We start from the raw sequence: 23,759 nt of genomic DNA, 5'->3' as shown, positions 1-23,759 counted from the left end.
GAAAACTATTAATTTTATTAAAAAAAATATAGAACATGTTTTGCTTAGAATGAACGTTTTTACCAACTTTTGCGGTCAAAATTTAATTAAAAATTTCCACCCACAACAGGGGGTGGCAACCACCCCCATGGTAAAAGCGCCTTTCGGCATCATATAAATTTTGATCCTTGGACTATCCACTACTTATTTTCAAATTTTCAAGCAAATCGATCCATTCTGTAAAAATTGCGAGGTTTTGTCCTATTTCAAGCTTCATTTCTTGGACTACTAATAGTATGGTATAACTAGATCCAAACCCAGACATCCAAAGTGAAAGTTATCCTCCAACACCAAATTGTTCTATATGATCCACATAATGTTCAGAAAAAAGTCACACCATTTTGAGCGTCGGGTGTGGGGGGGGGGGGAGGGGAAGAAATTGGCAAATTCGTAGTTTCTTCCTTTTTAAACAAAAATGTTCTACATTAAATTTGAAATTAAAAAAGGCCCTATGCATAATCCTTCTAAATTGAACGGTTTCAAAGTTACGAAGGTAGTAGAGTATAATTGGTCCAAAAAAAGGCCTAGTCCAAACATTCAAAGTAAAAGTTTTCCTCTAACACCAAATTGTTCTATATGGTCCACATATTGTTCAGTAAAAAGTTACACCATTTTGAGCGTCCGGTTTGGGGCAGATAGAGGAGAAGTCGGTAAATCAGTAGTTTTTTTTACGTTTTTCGTCAATATTTCTAATAGTACGTTCTTTAACGGTAAAATATTGCAAAACCTCTAAATTTTAAAAAACCGCTTGTATTGACATGAAATTTAGCATATACATAGCTAACAAGTCAAAGAAAAAAAGTGATATTGTGCCGATATGTGCTTTTGCCCCGGGGGTGGTTTTCACCCCTCTTGCGGGTGAAAAAATATTCGTTTAAAGTAAGTAAGTTCGGAAATGGATAAACTGAATATGTTCATTTTTTCAACAAAATATCCACGCTTTTAGACGATTTTTCGCAAATAACTTAAATAGTAAGTACTTTGTCGAAAAGCATTCTTAGCAAAAATATAGCCATTTAAAAAAATTTTAAAAATGGTGTATATATCACGTCTCCATACGTAGCAGAAGCAGAGTTATAGCTAATTAAAAATAGGTTCATATTCGTCAAATTCTAAATGGAATATTTTAACGTGAAATAACCAAAAATGAAGCACCTTTCGGGGAAAACTCATGACAAATTATTTAAACTGTATAAAAAAAGCTTCATTTTTGTTTTGTAAAAAAAATTTCTAGCATCAAAAGTAAACAAGTTACGCTTAAAATAAAGTTAGTCCCTTTTTTTTGTAAAAAAATCGGAAAAATCACCCCCTAATTAGTATCTCAAATGAACTTAATCGTTACGACTTCACAAGTTTCTTGACTCGTGTATGTATTGATTGTATGCTCTGTAAGTTTCATCGGTTCAAAGTCCTTATTTTTGAATGGGCTGTAGTTAAAAGGGGTTGAACGAGTCACTGATCACGAATATATGCAAATTTAGAAACACCAAATCTAAATCAATTTTTGTCTAACATAAAAACAAAAAAATACATCATACTCAGAAAAGCAATGCCGACTTTTTTTTCGAGATTTTTGGCATCTCTAACAATTTTTAAGTTATTTTGAAAAAAAAAAACGTTTTTCAAAATTAAAATTTTTAAAAATTTCAATTTAAAACCAAATTTTTTCAAAAATAAGCACTTTGAATCGATGAAACTTACAGATCATACAAACACAACATAATAAGTAAAATAATTTGTGGAGCGGTAACGATTAATTTCATTTAAGTTGCTAATTAGGGGGTGGTCTTCCCGATTTTTTTTTTTTGCAAAAACAAAATGGACCAACTTTATTTTGAGCGTAACTTGCTTAAATTTAATGCTAGAAACTTTTTATAAAAACATGAATAAAGCCTTTTTAAAGACTTTAAAAAAGTTATAATTGGTTTTCCCCAAAAATGCTTAAGTTTCTGCATATTTCACTTCGAAATATTCTATTTGAAATTTGGTGAATATGAATCTATTATTCATTGGCTATAACTCTGGTGCTACGAGGTGCAGAAATCTAACGCATACACCATTTTTTTTTACTTTGTACATGGTATTTTTTTGCTAAGAACGTTTTTTTTATAAATTACTTACTTTTTGAGTTATTTGCGAAAAACCGTCTAAAATGTAGTTATTTTGTTGAAAAATGAACATATTCACTCGCAAATAACTCAAAAAGTGTTGACTTGGCAAAAAAGCTGTATAGAACAAAAGTTATTTAAAATTACTCAGTTACTTAAAATTAGGTTCAATACAAGTGCCATGGAAAAAACTTTTTTTGTTGAAGAGATTCACCAAATGTTAATGTCTTCAAAAGTAGGTTAAAGAAATTGTATTTTAAGAATTAGTTGATTTTTCGTTTTTAAGTTATAGTTATTTAAATATATGTAAATGTTTATTTGTAATGTAATAGCTAAAAAGCTAAATAAATCCTATTATTATTATCCATTTCCGGACTTGTTTTGGACATATTTTTTCACCCTCAAGAGGGGATTCAGGTCACCTCCATGGCAAAATCACACATCGGCACAATATTACTTTTTTTCTTTGACATGTAAGCTATCCGTATGCCAAATTTAATGTCAATCTAAGCGTTTCTTTAAAATTTAGAGCAAAAACCGTGAAAGAATGTACTATAAAACTATGCTTTAGCGTAAACAATGTTCTGTACAAAAATGTTTTACATAAAATTTAAAACACAAAAACTCCTACACATAATTGTTATAAAATCAACGGTTCCAGAGTTACGGAGGGTGAAAAGTGGAGGTTTTCTATACTTTTTATATTGTTTGGGCAATTTATAATATTATTACTGATGAAAGAAATTTTCTTTAACAGGATTGTGTTTTGTAAATAAAATTTGCTATTTCAGTGGCCGATGGTATGTTAGGGATAAGCACTTGAAGAAACGTTAACTTAACCAACCAAAATTATCATCAATTGTCCAAAAATATATAAAGTATTGAAAACCTCCACTTTTCACCCTCCGTAATTCTGGAGCCGTTGATTTTATAACAATTATGTATACGACCTTTTTTATTTTAAATTTTATGTAGAACATTTTCGTATAGAACATTGTTTACAATAAAGCATAGTTTTAGAAATATTGACAAAAGACTTAAAAAAACTGCTAATTCTACCGGCTTCGCCCATCTCCCCCCCAAACCGGACGCTCAAAATGGTGTAACTTTTTACTGAACAATATGTGGACCATATAGAATAATTTGGTGTTGAAGGAAAACTTTTATTTTGGATGTCTGGGTTAGGCCTCTTTTTGGACCAATTATACTATTATACTACCTCCGTAACTTTGGAAACGTTCATATTAAAAGGATTATGCATATAGCCTTTTGTATTTCAAATTAAATGTCGCATATTTTTGTATAGAAGGTTGTTCATGCTAAACCGCACAGTTTTAGAAATATTGACGAAAAACTTAAAAAACTACGAATTTACCGATTTCTCCCTCCTCTGCCCCCCAAACCCGACGCTCAAAATGGTGTGACTTTTCTCTGAACATTATGTGGACCATATAGAACAATTTGGTGTTGGCGGATAACTTTTACTTTGGATGTCTGGGTTCTGCCATCGTTTAGATCAATTGTATCATACTATAATATTGATGTATTGAAAAAAAAATAAAAACAAACATAAAATAACTATCCTAACTGAATTAAATTACTGTGGTCTTATCTAGTTTTTTCCAGTTACTAGTCTCAAATACTAAAAATACGTATCAATTTATAAGGGCTAGAAAAAACTGGCATAAATATGTAGAAAAAAAAAGTTTTATTCTTTAAGTTTATCTGTTCAAACTGAAGATCGTCAAAATATTACTCGTAAGTAACTGATTTCTGTGTAGGTACATAAGATTTACCACAATCGATCGAGCCGCTCATAGTACATTAAAACCAGTTTCAAACTTTTTATGTGCATTTTTGACTTGTTTGTGTATAAGTGATAAATATTTGTGGATATGTGACTAATAAGAAAGATCTTGGTATTATTATGGTATTACACTCCTTTCTATAAGATATATTTAGGCAAGTTTTAATAATAAAAGCGGTGTAGGTACTATTGCTATAAACTAAATTTATGGTTCCAAAAATTTAGGTGTCCGATCGATTAGTCAGAAGTTATTATAACTTGATTAATACAATGATTAAAAATAGAAAACGAGTATTAGAGGCATATCAAAATTGAATAAAGATATGAAACAAATAGATGGAAAGAATTGAGAAACCCGTAATAAAACCAAAGTAGGAGATGCCAAAAAATAATTAAGTTCTATGTTTGATCTGTAATTTTGAATTGTGCAGAAGTGTGTGGACGCTAAAAGTATCGATCATGAACATATTTGAAGAACTGGAAATGTGGATTCATGAACGGATGTTGAAGATGTCTTGGACATCAAGAAAAACTAAAGAAGAATTATTATGGAGGATCAAAAAAGATAGAGAACTGCTAAAGACTGTTAAATAACGGAAGACTTCTTATCTGGGATATATAGAGTAAACGAAAAACGATATAAAATATTACAACTGATCCTGAAAAACAAAATAGGTGGCCGTAGAGGTGTAGGGAGAAAACAAGCTTCTTGGTTAAAAATAATTTGTGAATGGACTCAGCTATCAAATGCAGGACAATTGTTCCATATTGCAGAATACCGGGAAGCAATTATTGTGATCGACAACGTCGAATAGGTAATTCTGATATGGCACGCGAAGAAGAATGAGATGTCAGAAATTTAAAAGCCAGCCTCAGTTGGACAAAAAATCATTAGAAATAAAATGCACCGAATTAAAAAGAACCACCAAAGAGAAAATCTGCCCCTTAGTGATTGGATTCATTTAAACAGCAGTTGTAGAATAAATGTTTTGGAAAAATCTAAAAAGAAAAAAAATTATTAAACGCCTTGTTTAATATTTTTGCTGATAAGGCTAATCTGAAAGTTTAACTGTTATACACAGAAAAATCTTGATCTTTTACTAATAAAGTTGATGAAAAATAACTATCATGTATAATATATAAAAACTCATTTATATTTCTTGATTAATTCTAAAAAATTAATCCTACCTTGAGCTGGAGCGTATATATTCAAGTAGAGGCAGTCCTCGCTTTGCTCCTTTAAATAGGGTAACAGCCTTTTCAAGTATTCCAATCGCCCCTTAGGCATCCTCCTTAACGCAGCCGTCTCATTTGAAATATCTGGCAATCTCTGAGGGCATACCGGACTAAATCTATCCGCAAGCTTTACACCTTGCCACAATGCACCTGTCACCGGTGGCATAAACCTCAAACTACCCAACGGAGGGCTCGCGTACGGAATCCCGCGGAACACCTCAACAGGTTCAAGGTATTTAGAATCCAAGGAAAAGATTACGCCACTCACGTCACCGTACTTAGTTCTGACTGTTCGCGAAGTTAACTGAGGTTTGGAATCTAGGATCATATCACTTTTAGATGGATAGGTAAATAGCAGAAATAAAAAAGAAAAAAACAGAAATTGCCGAATGGTATTACGCATTATTGTCACCTTACATAACTATGCCCATATTAATTATTTAAATCACTACAACTTGCCGAGATAATCGCTTTTGCAATATTTTTATAGTTTTACCCAGTAAAATAGGTAAATATAAACATTTTAAACCGGTATGAACTTATTCACACACATTTTTAATCGTCTGTTCACACTTTATGTTATTATTGACAATATATCCACAATTTTCACTAAGAATCACATACGCGAATTTTCGAATTGTTATGAGGTCACGACAAAAGGGTATACCGTTTCGAGCTCTAAAATCCGACTGACAGAAAGGTCCTTTCGATATAATTCTGCGCATGTGGCGCCTCAGCGGCGCACATTCGGCAAATTTAGAAACTAAAGTTCGATTGGTTAATTTTGCTAAGAAAATATGTGGTAATTTCGTTTCAACATGTCAATTTGGATCGGAAAGGATGACGTTCAAGCTCTTAATGAGGGTCTCGTTGATCCATCTTTGACTTTGTTTACTGCTGAATGAACTAGTACAGATTTGTAGAGATTTAAACTCTGATTGAAAGTAAATTAATGGTGGGTAGAATAATACAATGAATGGTTGTTTATATAAAACACAATAGTATGTTGAAAGTGTGAACAAGATCTTAATTGTTTTTATACTACTTACACTGATAAAACAAAAGAAAACAAAATATTTTCTCCAAATATAAGTACACTAATAATTTGTTTTGGATATATTTTTCGATGCTTTTTATCTATCGTTTCACTGTTTTCCAAATATAAATGTCTAAATATTAGAAATGTATATTAATATAATTTATTCTGAAGCTATTTTTTTCTGGTAATTTAATATTATTTACTATGCCTAATGGAAATTAACCAAAACTTCATTTGAAAATACGTTTATTTGGACGTTTTGGCTTTCACTTCGAAAATTGTTACTAATTGAAGACTTAAGTTGAAGAAGGAGGTATGCTATAAAGCCTACCTTTTGAGATATGGGCAGTTAAAGTTTTTATTCGTCTACTTTTTTCAGGAAAATGTTGTTTAGTGCAGTAACTGAAGGTTTTCACCTCAGATTTCGTTGAACCTCCATCGATTTTCATGAAAATTATTGAGTAGTTAGAAAATACCTCAAGGAACAAAGGTGACATGATGACAACTTGCGCTTTTACCCTGGGGTGTATGTCACCCCTTTTTTGGGGGTGAAAATTATTTTATTAAAAATAATAAAATAAATCGATAGAGGGTCAAATTATAAGTAAATTTTTTATATAAAGATATTCATTTAAATCGATACTTTTTGAGTTATTAAAGATCAACGATTTAATTTTTTCGTAAAAAATGCATGTTTTAAAGCTGTTTTTCACGTATAACTCAAAAACTATCAGCTTTTACAAAAAGATCTTATTATCAAAATTAAAGACAATAAAAACTGAATACACTGCTCACTTAAAGAACTAAACTGTTGTTAATTCAAAGTGAGTTATGGTTAATTGAATGTATATTTTTTTCGACGAGTACTCAAATCTAAATATTTAGGCTTAAATAAAGGGAAAACAATACATTTTATAAAATATATCTACTACACACTACTTGTGAAAGTACTTCGGAATACCTATCAAATGAGCTCCAGAAGAAGTTAATAGCATCAAAATTAAGCAAGTTATGATGAAAATAAGAGAACCCTTTCAAATTTTTTAGGAAAAAGTGAAAAAAAAAACATACGCCATTTTCTCAAAAATTAAAATTTATTGTAATTCTTACAAGAGTTTCTTTATATTAGCGTAAGTAATGATTTCAACAGTTTTGACCAGTTTTAGAATACATATTTAAAAACAAAAGATATAATCAAAGAAAATCAGGATTTTTAAAATTATCGTAGTTTTCATTTTCTTTTGATAATAACTAAAAAAATACTCAACATACCTAAAAATGATATATGACCAAATTTTAGTTTTTTTTTGTATCAAATATTATTTGCCTTTTTACCATTTCTGTAGAGCAAAAAATAACCGAGATAGAAACGTTTAAAGCTAAAATTTTGCTGCGAGTATCATGTAACCGGGGTCACTTAACATTTTAATTTTAGAAAAGTAGGTGATTTAGAAGATTAAGTTCAACGTGGTTCAATAGCCCTTGGAATTAAATTTTAAATATAGGGTTTATTAGCCCTTCAGTTTTACTTTCTCCATTACCAAAGATGTGCGATACTTACATTCTTCAGTCCCGTGCATTTCGTTCTACCTTGACAAGTTCCACTTTCTCTTTCATTGCAAATCGTAGAAAGTATGTAAATCTGTATCTGTAAATATATCTTAATTAATTTGTTTTTTTTTTGTTTTTAAAACGTTTTTATATACTTGGCTTGGTTGTTGTCACGGTCTTCGCAAATTTTGTAATCCATTTTAAAAATAGTTCTAGGCTACCTAGGTACCTGAAATTTTCACAATAGCTTATAACTAGCTAACAACAAAATATTTAACTGCTATTATACAGGTGATTGATTAGTGGCGTAAAGCTCCGTAGATCCATTATAGTAATGGATAGCGATAAAAGTTAAAACAAAAATTGTAGCCAACTTTGAACTTCATATTACAAAATTAGTTAAAATGTTAGAGGATGTTCGATATCATAGTGACAGATCAAAGTTATGTTTTTTACATGGATCACCCTGTATTTTATTTTATATTCAAAATCTTCTGTATTTCTCCATTACAAAAATATAAAAGTTTAGTATGTTATACAGGGTATTTACAAAGTTATAACCAATTTTATATGAAAATCGTAAAAAGTTTAACTCCCTGTGTAAATAAAAATAAGTACAACAACAATGGTTTATTAATGCCATATTTTTTTATTTATTGTCAGAATGTTCATAAATAATCGATATTGCTAATTTTCTTTATATTGAATACAGGGTGAGTCAAAACGCAAGTACATTATTTTCTCAGTAATTTTAAATGAAACACCCTGTAGTTTATATCACTATCGAAAAGTTAAATTACTGTACTTTAATTTTTATATAACATTCCCTATGTCTGAGTTTATTAGTTTTTGAGAAATTTTCATTTTTCAGAGCAAATTATTAATTACGGGTCTAAATCTATCCAAATTTTAGGCAAGCCATGACTGAATTGTCTAAAACTGACAATTTATGATTACTGATTATACAATCTGTAATCAAAGTTGGTTACAATTTTTGTTATTAACTTTTATTGCTATCTATTACTATAACGGATCTACGGAGCTTCACCCCACTAATCAATCACCCATCCATATGGATAAATCGATTTTTTTTTATTTAAAACTATTTTAAAATGTGACTACTGCAATGAATTTTAAAGTACGTTAATAAATCGATATCTACAAATTGACGGTGGGTCAGTGCCATTAGACTGCAGATCGAGAGTTCCCTAGTTCGAACACGGCTGTTGAGTATATTTTTTTAATTTTTTTAATAAATAATTAAAAGTTGATATACTTAAAATTCATATTTTATAAGTTAATTATTATATAAATATACCATTTTAACCAACCGTGGTATTATAAAAAGTACTTTTTTATACTAGTGTAATTTTTGGAATTATAATTTTAACAATTAATACACTCACTAAAAAATCATATTTTATTCTTTCGAAACATTTTGTGTCCTGTGTATTAGCCCAATAAATGACCGTTTTGGAGTGTAATTTTCAGGGGCAACACCGAATTGCATGAAAATTTGGATTTAGGTTCTACTTACCCTCCACTTCGAAGTTGAATTTGTCTCCTTGGTTGCTTTTACTTGGGGGGTGTCAGTCACTCCCTCTTAGGGGGTGAAAAACGCCTGTTTAAAATAAGCTCGGAAATGGATAAATTGACCGATTATAAGCAACTTTAGTTCTATAAAGTTTTTTACCTAAGTCAATACTTTTCGCGTTATTCGCAATTGAAAATGTTGATTTTTCGACAAAAAAACTACGTTTTCAGACTGTTTTTCGCCAATAACTCAAAAAGTAAATATTTTATCGAAAAAAATATTTTTAGCAAAAGTGTAGCTTATAAAAAAAAATGGTGTATCAGTAAGGTATATAAATTGAGAAAAAGCAAAGTTGTAGCTCATGAAAAATACGTTCTTATTCGTCTAATTCCAAATCGATTAAGTCAACGCGAAATCACCGAAAAATTAAGAACTTTTCGGGAAAAGCTTATTAATATTTTTAAAGTACCTAAAAAAAGATTTATATTTGTTTTTTACAAAAGTTTCTAGCTCCAAAAATAAACGAGTTACACTGAAAAAAATAGTTGGCCCCTTTTTTTGGTAAAAAAAATTGTGAAAGCCTCCCTCTATTTAGCACCCTAAATAAAATTAATCGTTACCGGTTTACCATTTATTTTAACTGTATGTATATTGTTTATATGATCTGTAAGTTTGATGGGCTTGAAGTGCTTATTTTTGAAAAAACTGGGTTTTATAATAAAACAAAATTTTCTAAAAATTTTTGAAAAATTTCCTTTTTTCAAAATAACTTAAAAAGTATTAGTGATTAGAAAAATCTTAAAGAGTAAAAAAATATAGGTTTTATTATTATAAATACGCTAGTTTCATTTTGTTTTTCCGCAAGACAAAAATTGGTTAAGATATGGCTGTTCAAAATTTGCATACACTCGTGATTAGTGACCCGTTCAAGCTTTTTTAACTTTAGCCCTTTCAAAAATAAGCAGTTTAAACCGGTGAGACTGACAGATCATATAAAAAATAGAGAAGTAAGTAAATTGTTTGTAAAGCGGTAGCGATTAATTTCATTTGAGGAGCTAAACACGGGGAGATTTGCATGCTTTTTTGCAAAAAAAAAAGAGGACCAACTTTATTTTGAGCATAACTCGCTTATTTTTAATGCTAGAAACTTTTGTGAACAATTCTGATTAAGCTTTTTAAAAACACTTTAAAAAAGTTCAAATAGGGTTTTCCCGAAAAGTTCTTAATTTTTCGGTGATTTCACCTTGAAATATTCGATTTGGAATTAGACGCACAAGAACGTATTTTCTATGAGCTACAACTTTGTTTTTACTACATTGATAGACTTTACTGATATACATTTTTTTTCAGTTTTTTATAAGCTACACTTTTGTTAGGGATATTTTTTTCGATCAAGTATTTACTTTTTGAGTTATTTGCGAAAAACCGTCCGAAAACGTAGTTTTTTTGTCGAAAAATAAACATTTTCAATCGAAAATAACTCGAAAAGTATTGACTTACATAAAAAACTCTATAGAACAAAATTTGCTTAACATCAGCCAATTTATCCATTTCCGGTTTTATCTTGAATATATGTTTTTTCAACCCCGAGAAGGGGTTACTGTCACCCCCCAAGTAAAAGCAACCAACGGCACAATTTCAACTTTGAAGTGGAGGGTAAGTTAAGCCTATTTCCAAATTTTCATGCAATTCGGAGTTGCCCCTGAAAATTACACGGTATCGCCGTATTTCCCGTTCATTTACTGGGCTATATAACAAAACCGTGTTATTATAAAAAGTACTTTTTTATTATAGTGTATTTTTTGGAATTTCAAGTATTTTATATCGTCAAATTATTTTATATTCTCTCCTATAAATAATAAAAACATTTGATTATAAAAAAGTTCTTTTTTATAAAAGTGTAATTATTTACAATGTTAAAGAGTTCTCTCCCAGTCCCCATATTTTTTTCAGTAACCCATTGTTGGTTACCTACTCTATCTCAGATCTTCACCGTCCTTCGAATAATCCATATCTCAAAGGCATCCATCTGCGTTAGACTTATAATAATTTTGCTTCTCTATGATATATTTATCACAATGATAAAAGTAGAGTTTATTAGCAAATTCTTCATTTCTTTGAAAAGTGGACCTAGCATTTACAAATAATTATGTCCTATAGGAGCTCGTATTGACCATTGATGCAATATTTGTTATCAAACAGATGGCGGAAATATCAATAGAATTTAATAAACCTTCATATATTTGTTTCCTCTATATGAACAAGGCTTTTGACATAGTGCGATTAAAGGACGTGTTAGATATAAAGGGAGAAAAGTTGCTAAACCACTGGTTAATTAACCCAGTATACGATATTAACCAACAATGCAAAACAAAAATAAGAGTAGAGCATTTGACAACAGAAGACATAGTTATAAACACAGGAATCCGTCAAGGCGATTCACTGAGCCCTTTCATATTTAATTTAATAACGGACAAAATAATAAAAAATCTTCCCAGAACAGCTGGATTTAAGATAGGTAACACGATAAGGACGATGCTGTCCTTATCGCTGATTCTGAAGACAATCTCTAAAGGCTACTGCATGCATTTAATACTAAAGCTAAAGAACTAAAAATGCTCATCAAAACCGAGAAGACTAAGTGCCTAGTAATTTCCAAAGAACCGATAAGGTGCAAATTAGAAATTACCTCCAAAACTGTGCAACAGGTGAATCACTTCAAATATCCTCTAGGGATAATAACAAGGTATGGAATATATCAAAAGACGTCAGAGAACAAACTATGAAAGTAGCTATAATCTCTGGATGCCTAAAAGAAATCGTATGGAAGACCAAATATATAAATATAGAAAGCAAAGTCAAAATATACAAAACAACAATAAGACCTATTATAATATATTATGCGGCAGAAATAATACCAGACACAAATAGAACGTTACAAATGATGAGAACAGTTGAAATGAGAATGTAACATAATCCAAATATATTACTAAGATGTATACAAGGCAAAACTCTACGTGACAGAATAAGAAGTGAAGGCATCAGACAAAACTGAGGAATACAGTACATAGGAAGGTGGGTCAGACAGAGACAAAGATATTTGAACAAACATATAAAGAGAATGGCGAACAGCAGACTCGTTAACAGCGCAAAAACGAATAACCCAGTAGGTAAAAGACCACAGGGTAGACCACCAAAACAATGGCGAGAATGCTGGACCTCATCGTCCGGAGAAGATTTGGTGGCAATGAACAGGCAGTAGCCTACTAGCATGACCGATCATGCTAGAAAGAAGAAGAAGAAGAAGAAGAAGAAAAAGAAGAAGAGCTCGTATTCCGATCTCGTGGTCAAGATCGTTTGTTATCCAGGTCCAAGATACTGGAGTCTTTGTACGGGTTCTATATGTTTGTTATATAGATACGAAAACTCGGCAAATTTAGAAATTAAAGTTCGATTAATTTTGCTAATAAAATAATATGTAGTAATTTCGTTTTAACATTAGTCCATTCTTTCACGGTTTTTGCTCTACATTTTAAAGAACCGCTTGGATTGACATGAAATTTGGCATACGTGTAGCTTACATGTCAAAGAAAAAAAGTGATATTGTGCCGATGTGTGCTTTTGCCCTGGGGGTGACTTTCGCCCCCTCTTGGGGGTGAAAAAATATATGTCCAAAATAAGTCCGGAAATGGGTAAACTGACTAATTTTAAGTAAATTTTGTTCTATAGAGCTTTTTCGTCAAGTCAACACTTTTCGAGTTATTGGCGAGTGAATATGTTCATTTTTTAACAAAATAACCACATTTTTAGACGGTTTTTCGCAAATAACTCAAAAAGTAAGTATTTTGTCGAAAAAAACGTTCTTAGCAAATATATAGCCTATAAAAATGTAAAAAAAAGTGGTACACGCGTTAGGTCTCTGGATCTCGTAGAACCAGAGTTATAGCCAATGAAATCTAGATTCATATTCACCAAATTTCAAATAGAATATTTCGACGTTAAATATCCAAAAAATTATGCACTTTTTGGGGAAAATCCATTATAACTTTTTAAGGTGTTTAAAAAAAGATTTATTTCTCTTTTTACAAAAAGTTTCTAGCATTAAATTTAAGGAAGTTAAGCTCAAAATAAAGTTGTTTCCTTTTGTTCTTGCAAAAAAAAAAAATCGGGAATACCACCCCCTAATTAGAAACTTAAACGGAATTAATCGTTACCGCTCCATAAATTATTTTAATTATATTGTTTTTATATGATCTGTAAGTTTCATCGATTCAAAGTGCTTATTTTTGAAAAAATTTGGTTTCAAAATAAAATGTTTAAAAATTTAAATTTTGAAAAATATGGTTTTTTTCAAAATAACTTAAAAATTGTTAGAGATACCAAAAATCTCGAAACACAAAAAAAGTCAGATTTGCTTTCCTGAATATCATGTATTTTTTTGTTTTTCTCTTAGACAAAAATTGATTAAGATTTGGTGTTTCTAAATTTGCATAAATTCGTAATCAGTGACTCGTTCAACCACTTTTAACTACAACACTTTTAAAAATAAGAACTTTGAACGGATGAAACTTACAGATCATATAAACAATATATACACGAGTCAAGAAACTTGTGAAGTTGTAACGATTAAGTTCATTTAAGATACTAATTAGGGGGTGATTTTCTCGATTTTTTTACCAAAACCAAAAGGGACTAACTTTATTTTGAGCGTAACTTGTTTAATTTTGACGCTAGAAATTTTTTTTATAAAACGAAATGAATGAATTTAAACACTTCAAATAAGTTGAAATGAGTTTTCCCCGAAATGTGCTTCATTTTTGGATATTTCACGTTAAAGTATTCCATTTGGAATTTGACGAATATGAACCTAATTTTCATTAGCTATAATAACGCTGTTTCTACTAGGTGTAGAGACGTGATATATACACCATTTTTTAAAATTTTTTACAGGCTATATTTTTGATAAGAATATTTTTTCGACAAAATACTTACTATTTGAGTTATTTGCGAAAAACCGTCTAAAAGCGTGGTTATTTTGTTGAAAAAATGAACATATTCACTGCCAAATAACTCGAAAAGTATTGACTTAGTGAAAAAACTCTGTAGAACAAAAGTTACTTAAAATTAGCCAGGTTATCCATTTCCTGACTTTCTTTGGACGAATATTTTTTCACCCCCCAGAGGGGGTGAAAACCAGCCCCAGGGCAAAAGCACATATCGGCACAATATCACTTTTTTTCTTTGACTTGTTAGCTATGTGTATGCCAAATTTCATATCAATCCAAGCGGTTCTTTAAAATTTAGAGGTTTTGCAATATTTTACCGTTAAAGAACGGACTACATGTCAATTTGAATCGAAAAGTATGACGTTCAAGCTCTTAATGTGGGTCTCGTTGATCCATATTTGACTTTATTTACTGCTGAATGAACTAGTACAGATTTGTAGAGATTTAAACTCTGATTGAAAGTAAATTAATGGTGGATAGAATAATACAATGAATGGTTGTTTATATAGTGCACTGTCATAAGTGTTACCCCCCCCCCCTTCTTAACTTATTTATTTTTAGCACATAAGCAAAATGCTCGGACAGATCTATTTTTAAAATAATCATAGTATATTATAGCATCAATGTTTCAAACTTTACGCGATCCCTCTTCAGGCGACAGACATAACTTTAATTTTTTTAAATCGGTAAATACATCATGTGACACCTCATTTAAAAGCTTTTGAAATACTGACTACATAGGTGCAAAATTTCAGTCGAATTCTGTTTAAACGCATTCATTTTTTTCGAATCCTGAGAAAACTAATACGTATTTTTGAAAAATTTAAACGCAGAATGAAATATTACCGGTATCGAGGGTAGAAAATTGCTCAGAACTTCTATATTGTTTATTTTAATAATTGAACTTCTATATTGTTTCACAGGGGTGAAAAAAAGTTAAAATTTGGTCTGATTTTTAATTTCAAATATATCATTCAAAATAAACTTTTTATTTATTCTAAGGGACTATCAGCCCTCCGTAATAATATAGTCTCTCATTCTGCGTTTAAATTTTTCAAAAATACTTATTAGTTTTCTCAGCATTCGAAAAAAATGAATGCATTTTAACAGAATTCGATCGAAATTTTGCGCCTACGCTCTCAAACAAGAGTAAAGTATTATACATTTTTGTAATCAGTATTTCAAAGGATTTTAAATGAGGTGTCACATAATGTACTTTCCCATTTAAAAAATTCAAACTTATGTCTGTCACCTGAAGAGGCATCGTGTAAGGTTCGAAACATTGATTTTATAATATACTATGATTATTTAAAAATCGACCTGTCCGAGCGTTTTGCTTAAGTCCTAAAAATAAATAAGTTAATAAGGGGGGTAACACTTATTCCAGCGCACTGTATGTGTAAAACACAAATAAAAATAATTTGTCAGAAGTGTGAAAAAGATCATAATTGTTTTTCTACTGCTTACACCGATAAAAAAACAAATAAAATATGTCTCCAAATATAAGTACACTAAGAATTTGTTTTAGGTATATTTTTCGATTCTTTTTGTTATGTATCTATCGTTTCGTTGCTTTCCAAATATAAATGTTTATAATCATAAATTTACATGAATATGTATATTTTTCGATGCTTTTTGTTATCTATCGTTTCATTGCTTTCCAAATTTAAATGTTTTTAATCATAAATGTATATTAATATAAATTGTTCTGAAGCTATTTTCTTCTTCTGTTTTAATATATTGTTTATTAAATTTAACGTGCTTGTGGCAGTTTTGGCCGTTAGCATGAAGTACAGTGTACAATGGATACAATTATATAGTTACAATTATATAGGGTGAGGCAGATAATTGTCCTGTTAGTAATATCTCGAGAACTAAAGGCAACAGAATCATGAAAATTGGAATAAAGGGGTTCTGAAGGATGATCTATTAAATGAAATTATTTTCATCTTTATGCAACTTCCGGTTATACCGGAAGTTACTTATAACTTCGTTTTTTCAAATGGGACACGCTGTATATTTTTACATTTTTGGATTCTCCTCAATATCTTCTTTCTTAAAATATGAGGTTTTGTAATATTATACAGGGTATTTTAAGAGATATTTACGTTTTTTTATTAATTTCGTAGCAATATTCACACCCAGTAGAATTGTAATAATTTGACATTAAAAACTCTGCTTACGTTCAAGTGATTTTTGATATAGTGTACTATTGATAAGAATCATTAGTATGGCTAATTTTGAAATTTTAGTATACAGGGTTGATCGAAACTCGGAATGAATATTTTCTGAGTTGTCTTAAATGGAACACCCTGTATTTTATTATTGTAATGAACTGATATTTCATGGTACTTTCTTATTTTATAAGTATTCCCTATACCTAACTGCTTTAATTTGTGAGTTATTGGTGATTCAAACTAAACATTAATTGCAACAAAAAATACGTAAAATTTTATTAGGTTGGCCGTGAACATACTCAATCACAAATAATTTTTCAGAAATAAATACATATTAATCCAGACTGATACTTAAAATTACCAATAATGGTTTAGCTATCAAAATACCTACGTAGTTAAGATTGTTGGTGTGATTAACAATTAAGCAAAAATTAAAGCAGTTAGGTATAGGGAATACTTAAGAAATAAAAAAGTACCATAAAATATCATTTCACTACAATACTAAAATAAAAGGTGCTCCATTTAATAAAACTCAGAAAATACTCATTCTGAGTTTCGACCAACCCTGTATATTAAAATTAAAAATTAGCTATACTAATGATTCTTAACAATAGTAGACTATATTAACAATCATTTGAAAGTAAGTAGAGTTTTAGATGTCAAACTACTACAATTCTACAGGGTGTGAATTTTGCTACGAAATTAATAAAAAAACGTAATTATCTTTTAAAATACCCTTTATAACATTACAAAATCTCATATTTTAAGAAAGAAGACATCGAAGAGAATCCAACAATGTAAAAATATATAGGGTGTTCCATTTAAAAAAATGAAGTTATAAGCAACTTCCGGTATAACCGGAAGTAGCAAATAGATGAAAATATTTTCATTAGACAGATGACTCTTCTAAACCCCTTAATTCAAATTTTCATGATTCTGTTGCCTTTAGTTCTCGAGATATTTCTAATAGGCCCTTTATTTGCCTCACCCTGTATACTAAATACAATAGTTCAATATGTCATGGATTTTTTATGCAAGAGGGTAATTAGTGGAAAAATTATTGATGGAATGGATAGAGGCGAGGGAGTCTGTACAAACGTCAATAGGTTCATGGGGTACTGTGCAGAGTTTAAAGGCTTGGTAGATAGCAAAAACGTTCAACAGTGTGAACACTGTATGTGGCAGGAATTTGGCATGACTTAACAACTGCTTCCGTATTGGTACTGGCACAAGCAACCTCCGTTTCACTCTTTGATGCATCAGTGTAGAGAACCCGATCGAATTGCTTAAAATTAAGAATTTCTAGAAAGGAATTCCTGATAAAATCTCGGCTGGTTTCAGCCTGACTGAACTCTGTGAGGGAAACATTAATTTTCGGAAGAGTTTTGGTCCAAGGTGAATTCTGTGGGATCGAAAGAGAATTAGTTTAAGATAGTTTTATGGGTAGTATTAAAGTTGGAAGTAGGAGTAGCATAGTATGTATGCGTGGGGCAGGAGGATGAGTCCTTGTATAGTTAGGTAATGTCAGCAGTGTAGTAACTGAAATTAAAATACAAATAGTCTCATCTGAAAGCTGTATAATTATTTAAACAATCTTTGTTTATACATATTAAAAATGTGTGTTAGGGTAAATAAATTAAATTACTATACAAAACAAAAGCAAGTTTGACATTTAGTAATGCGTTAGTTAGGTGGCTCTACTCGAGCAACTTTGAAACAAAAAAAAATGAAGAAAATTGCTCCATGGGAAGCTAAGAAAATGCATTTTTTTTAACGTTTACCGATATTGAACTTTGAGATTCCATTTTCTCCAACCTGATCTTTGATTGAATTTTTGGTAGTTTTCACTCGTAATAGCGATAATTTTTATTATCTTAAAATATGTTATGAGCTCTTTAAAGATGTGAAAATTTGTGAAAAGAAAGTGGAACAAAATAAAAAGATGATGGTTCAAAAATTACCATCCTATTCTTCATATTTTCGCCGTAGTTTCCTTCGGTTTCCTTCCAAAACGAGTTTTCTTAAAAAAAAAGCATCCTGCCGGGTTCTTTTCAATACCGTTTTCATAATTTAATTTAATTCAATATTTTCCGAGATACTTTTACCAGAGAACGGCAGTTCTCACCAGTGGCGCATACCTACACTCCCTACAAGCGACACTATATATACTTACCTACACGAAATTTTCGTTTTTCTAAATCTGACGGAATTGAAAATTGTAAAAGCACCCAGCTACTCCTACTTCCAAGTTGAGGAAAAGACTCATCCATTCATATATCAACCATCCATTTTGGTTCAAGGGTGTGGATTTTACGGCCCTTCCTATTTAGGGCCTGTTTTTCGTTCTTGTTCCCAAAACTCCCAAAAACTTCGCAAATTTAAGTCTGACCTTTGCGGCTTCTAATACTACTGATCATTACATTTTCAACGCATGTCTAATTTTGAAAATCGGTTATATTATTCAAAAGTTACCGAACTCAGAAATATGACTCAATTTCTATTTAAAAAAGGGAAAATGTTTGTGGATATGTATTATGTATATGTGGCTGGGAAAGTTAAACCGATCTGAATATTTTTTTCTGTCTTTGAAGATGGGGTCAGGGCCGATTCAGAACCGGTATAGTTTGTGACTTTGGACCACCCATAAGCCAGCTATAGGACTTGGTAGGTACAAATCGGCATATTCTTTGGGGGTATATATCTTCGGTTCAAAAAGAGACAGGAGAACCACAAATACACAAAATTAGTAGTATTGAGTTAGTCTTTTAAATGGTGTCCAAGCCGTCAGGATCAGACATACACACGGCTCAGTATCGCCGAAAAACTAAAAAACTAAACTTTGAAAATTTTGGTTTTTGACAATTACTCAAAATTTCAACCTACGAATTGCGCCAATAACTAAGCTTTTGTAGAAGGCCTCTAGACGAATCTGATGGTGTATACCTTATATCCGAAAATATTCGAATTTTTAACTTATAGGCTTCATAAATATGATCAAATCTATTTCCTATGGAAAAACACGGTTTCTCAAGCTCAATAATTCCTGTAATAGCTTCAGTTATCATGCTTGGTTTTAGATGCATCAGATACTATTTGTCAATACGTTCCAAACTCGCGTTCAGTGATCAAAATCGGTTAAGCGTTTAGAAGTTATTAAGTTACAAAGTATAATAAAATTAACGATTATTCCCGAAATGGTTTATGTAGTTATAGTGGTTACGATGCTAAATTTGATCTGGCAACGGGCAATCCGCGTTCATTAACTGGCCATCCCAATAATTTTTTTCAAGCTATTTCGAATAGAAAAAAATCTAGTGTACATTCGATGGACACTAGATCATTTGGGAGATAATGAGACAAAGGAGACGTTTATAAAGCTTAACGTGTAATCAAAAAAATGCATTCAACTTCGTACATTTAATTTATAGAAAAACTTCTGATACCAGAATAAATATCCGCTAAACGCCGTAAAAATGAGTGGCGCATACAATATTCCAGCTACAAAAGTTCTGATATGAATATTACGTGGCGCGAAAATGTATTTTCATTTTGATGCAAAATAAAATTTTAGTTTTATTTTAACAGATTTTTCCGTAATATTTGCTAAATTTGAAGTAAACGCACCACAAAAGAGTTTCAAAATTCAAACTGTATCAAACTTACTCTTTTGGGGCGCGTTTTACTTCAAATATTTAGCAAATATTATGGAAAAATATTTTAAAATAAAACAAAAATTTAATTGCCATCAAAATGAACATAGATTTGCCACGTAATATTCATATCAGATCTTTTGTAGCTGAAATATTGTATGCGCCACTCATTTTTAAGGCGTTTAGCGGTTTTTTATTCTTGTATTTCCAAAAAACTGTTTATAATTTTAAAATATTCCTGAGACCGCTTAAATAGTCCAATTTCAAATCTGTAAACTACATTATATTTATCACAATACATCGTATATATTGTGGCTTTTATAGCGACCGTAAATTTTTAATTAACAATTTAATTGTTGCTAAACTGATCATTGAATTTTCATCGGCTTCTGGAAATGTCATATATACCAAAAGATCTTAATATCACCAATTTATTTAATTATTGATAAATAATTACTTACCTAAAATTTTAGTTGAAAATTAAAAATTTTGTTGGAAAACCCGCATTTCTCGATGAAAATTTTCGTCGAAATAAATCGAGAAAACAGGTCTCTATGTAGAATTTACTTACGGTGAACTTATATTTGGGTGTTTTTGGTGTAAAGTTAAAATCTTTTGACTTATAGAGCAAAAATTGAAAAAACAGGATTTTCGGGCACCATTTTGTTCATTAAAAAACTAGCACACTATCTGCGGACTTTACACACCTAATTATTAATATATAGAATTAATATATAGAATAACATTCGATTCCAGCAATATAATTGCTGGTAAATAAATTTTTCTACGAGCGTGCAAAAATGTCTACTTTCGCGCACGCGTTTTAGTTTAGAAAGTTTTACTTTTCCGCACGCTTTTTACTTTTCCGCACGCGTTTAGATATTTTAATATGGCCTTATAATAATTACAATTCATACAAAAAACTAATATTTAGATATTATTTACTATTTTATTCCAAATGTATCTTATTGTGTTCCTGTTTTAATAAAATTAACGTGAAAATTCCACACCTGTAATTTTGAACCAATCAAAATACGTTATTTTGACAGATCACCATGGCAACGGAGGTATTTTATCGGAAATTTTTTGCTCGTGGGATACCCAACAGCGAATTATAGTGGAAATTTTTTGACGTTTACAATAACAGAACATTTTTGACAGACTGGTTTTTATTTGTTTACATAATTTAAAATAAAACGCCAAAAAATAATTTTCTATCACTTGTAGTTACTCAAAACTTATGTAAAATTGAAGAATATACTATTTTCTATCTTGAAATGGTATTCCCATGCAACTACAATGAGTAGAAATTACGAATTTGAAAGCCTAAATAATTGCTGACAAAGCTATGGCGCGCTATTAATCTGTTCATGCAGCTTTGGATTTTCAAATGCAAATTTGGTGTGGAATTTTCTTACCGAATACCACGCGAAGTCAAATTAATATCCGGAAATTTTTTTTTGATCATGAATATTTTTAGAAAATTTCCCTCGTCTGCGACTCGGGAAATTTTCAAAATATTCATGATCTCAAAAAAATTTCCGGAAATAATTTGACCTCTAGTGGTATTACTAGTGAAAATTCGATGAAATAAAATTATTTTGACATAATATTCGAAAGTCAAATCGGTAGACAATGACAGTCGTTTTGAATCATCGTCATGGAAACCAAGATCGTCGTCATGCTAACTAATTATATTAAAAAGTTTGGTTTTGACAACCTTGTCAAAGAATTAATTTGTGTATCTATTTTCACTAGTAATACCACTAGAGGTCAAATTATTTCCGGAAATTTTTTTGAGATCATGAATATTTTGAAAATTTCCCGAGTCGCAGACGAGGGAAATTTTCTAAAAATATTCATGATCAAAAAAAAATTTCCGGATATTAATTTGACTTCGCGTGGTATTCGGTAAGAAAATTCCACACCAAATTTGCATTTGAAAATCCAAAGCTGCATGAACAGATTAATAGCGCGCCATAGCTTTGTCAGCAATTATTTAGGCTTTCAAATTCGTAATTTCTACTCATTGTAGTTGTATGGGAATATCATTTCAAGATAGAAAATAGTATATTCTTCAATTTTACATAAGTTTTGAGTAACTACAAGTGATAGAAAATGAATCAAAACTAAATTATGTAAACAAATAAAAACCAGTCTGTCAAAAATGTTCTGTTATTGTAAACGTCAAAAAATTTCCACTATAATTCGCTGTTGGGTACCCCACGAGCAAAAAATTTCCGATAAAATACCTCCGTTGCCATGGTGATCTGTCAAAATAACGTATTTTGATTGGTTCAAAATTGCAGGTGTGGAATTTTCATAATAATTAAATTTATTGATTAAGATTTGGTCACTTTTTTAAGACTCGTAGAAAAAATATTGTTCCTAACTCTTGCAGAAAGTCTCTTTTCCTCACTCGACTGCTTGCCGAACTCCCACTTCGCGTCGTTTGGCAAACTGCAGTCGCGTGCGGAAAAGTATGACTTTCTGCACTTGTTAGGAAAATAACTATTTCCTTGTATTTGGAAAATTAGCCCCGAGTATAGGTAAATTAAACTTATTAGGTCAGCATGCTAATTAGGTCAAGATTTGGAAGAAATAGAAAGTTCTGGTAAATACATTTTGTGGGGTTATACCTTGACAAACCATTTTAATAATGAATTAAATGTTCTGGGTCCAGTCAAAATATTTTATGAAAGGTGTATAAATATTCGGTTTGTCTTTTGGAATTAAAGAATTAAAATCATTCAGACGAACATAATTATATTCACCTGACAAAGAGATTTTTAATTAATACAGCTGAACAAGAAAAAATGGGATTTTAAAGCAGTAGAATAAATAAAGTTTAAATAGAGATAAAATCCGTACATACCTTTTATTAGTTAGCGTTCTTTTGAGAGCATAAAACTAGTAAAAGTGGTCAGATCTATAATGTTTGCAGTTGTTCGGAAAATACAAATAGAAGCGAACTATTGCAAACGTTTGAAAAACATAGCAAACTGCGATAGGAATATGCGTTAGCGTATATAGGTACGTTTTAACATAGTTTTGGAGAAATTTGCAACAAACCCGCCAACAGTTAGCCACCAAGAAACTATTTTTAATAAATAATCTCCAATTATGGTCTTTGTCAATGTTAACTGCTCGCAAAGCTCTCAATTGATGGGTCTGCAATATAATTCAAGAAGACCAAAAGTAATATATACCCAGTATATCATGAATAAGTGACAACAAGGTCAGCCACATTTAATCATTTTTACTTAGTCATATTAACCATTACTTCACCTCCAATTCGCTTCCTAGCCGGCAATAGGAAGATTACCTTAAGAAATCAAATGGAGAATAATTAAAAAAGCGCTACTTGGGTATAAGTAAGCAAATAAAACTCTAAATTTTGTATCTAACCAGTTTCTAAGGTAGATAAAATGGTTTAAACGTTCTATCTCATCTCCATTGAGAGAAATCAGATCTAGATTTATACTTCTTATACTTCTTTTTAACTGCCATCTATTTTGTCTTTTAAGTCTTAATTTTAAGGTCTAATTACTTTCTCCACCGACTATATTTACTAATATCTGGAAATCCTGAAATTTTCTGAAAGAATGGCTG

The 23,759-nt window shown here is 30.7% G+C and overlaps 1 protein-coding gene across 1 annotated transcript; it reads right to left on the bottom strand.

Annotated features, from left to right (window-relative positions):
- Positions 1 to 5,101: 5,101 nt before the first annotated feature.
- Positions 5,102 to 5,820, bottom strand: LOC114332095 (neuroligin-4, Y-linked-like). Its single transcript, XM_028281807.2, has one exon. The coding sequence runs from the start codon at positions 5,591 to 5,593 to the stop codon at positions 5,102 to 5,104; it is 492 nt and encodes a 163-aa protein (XP_028137608.2). The 5' UTR covers positions 5,594 to 5,820.
- Positions 5,821 to 23,759: the final 17,939 nt, after the last annotated feature.

The sequence above is a fragment of the Diabrotica virgifera genome, chromosome 2 (genome assembly GCF_917563875.1).
Source record: "Diabrotica virgifera virgifera chromosome 2, PGI_DIABVI_V3a".
Taxonomy (NCBI): Eukaryota; Metazoa; Arthropoda; class Insecta; order Coleoptera; family Chrysomelidae; genus Diabrotica; species Diabrotica virgifera.
This window is presented reverse-complemented; position numbering and strand designations above follow the sequence as displayed.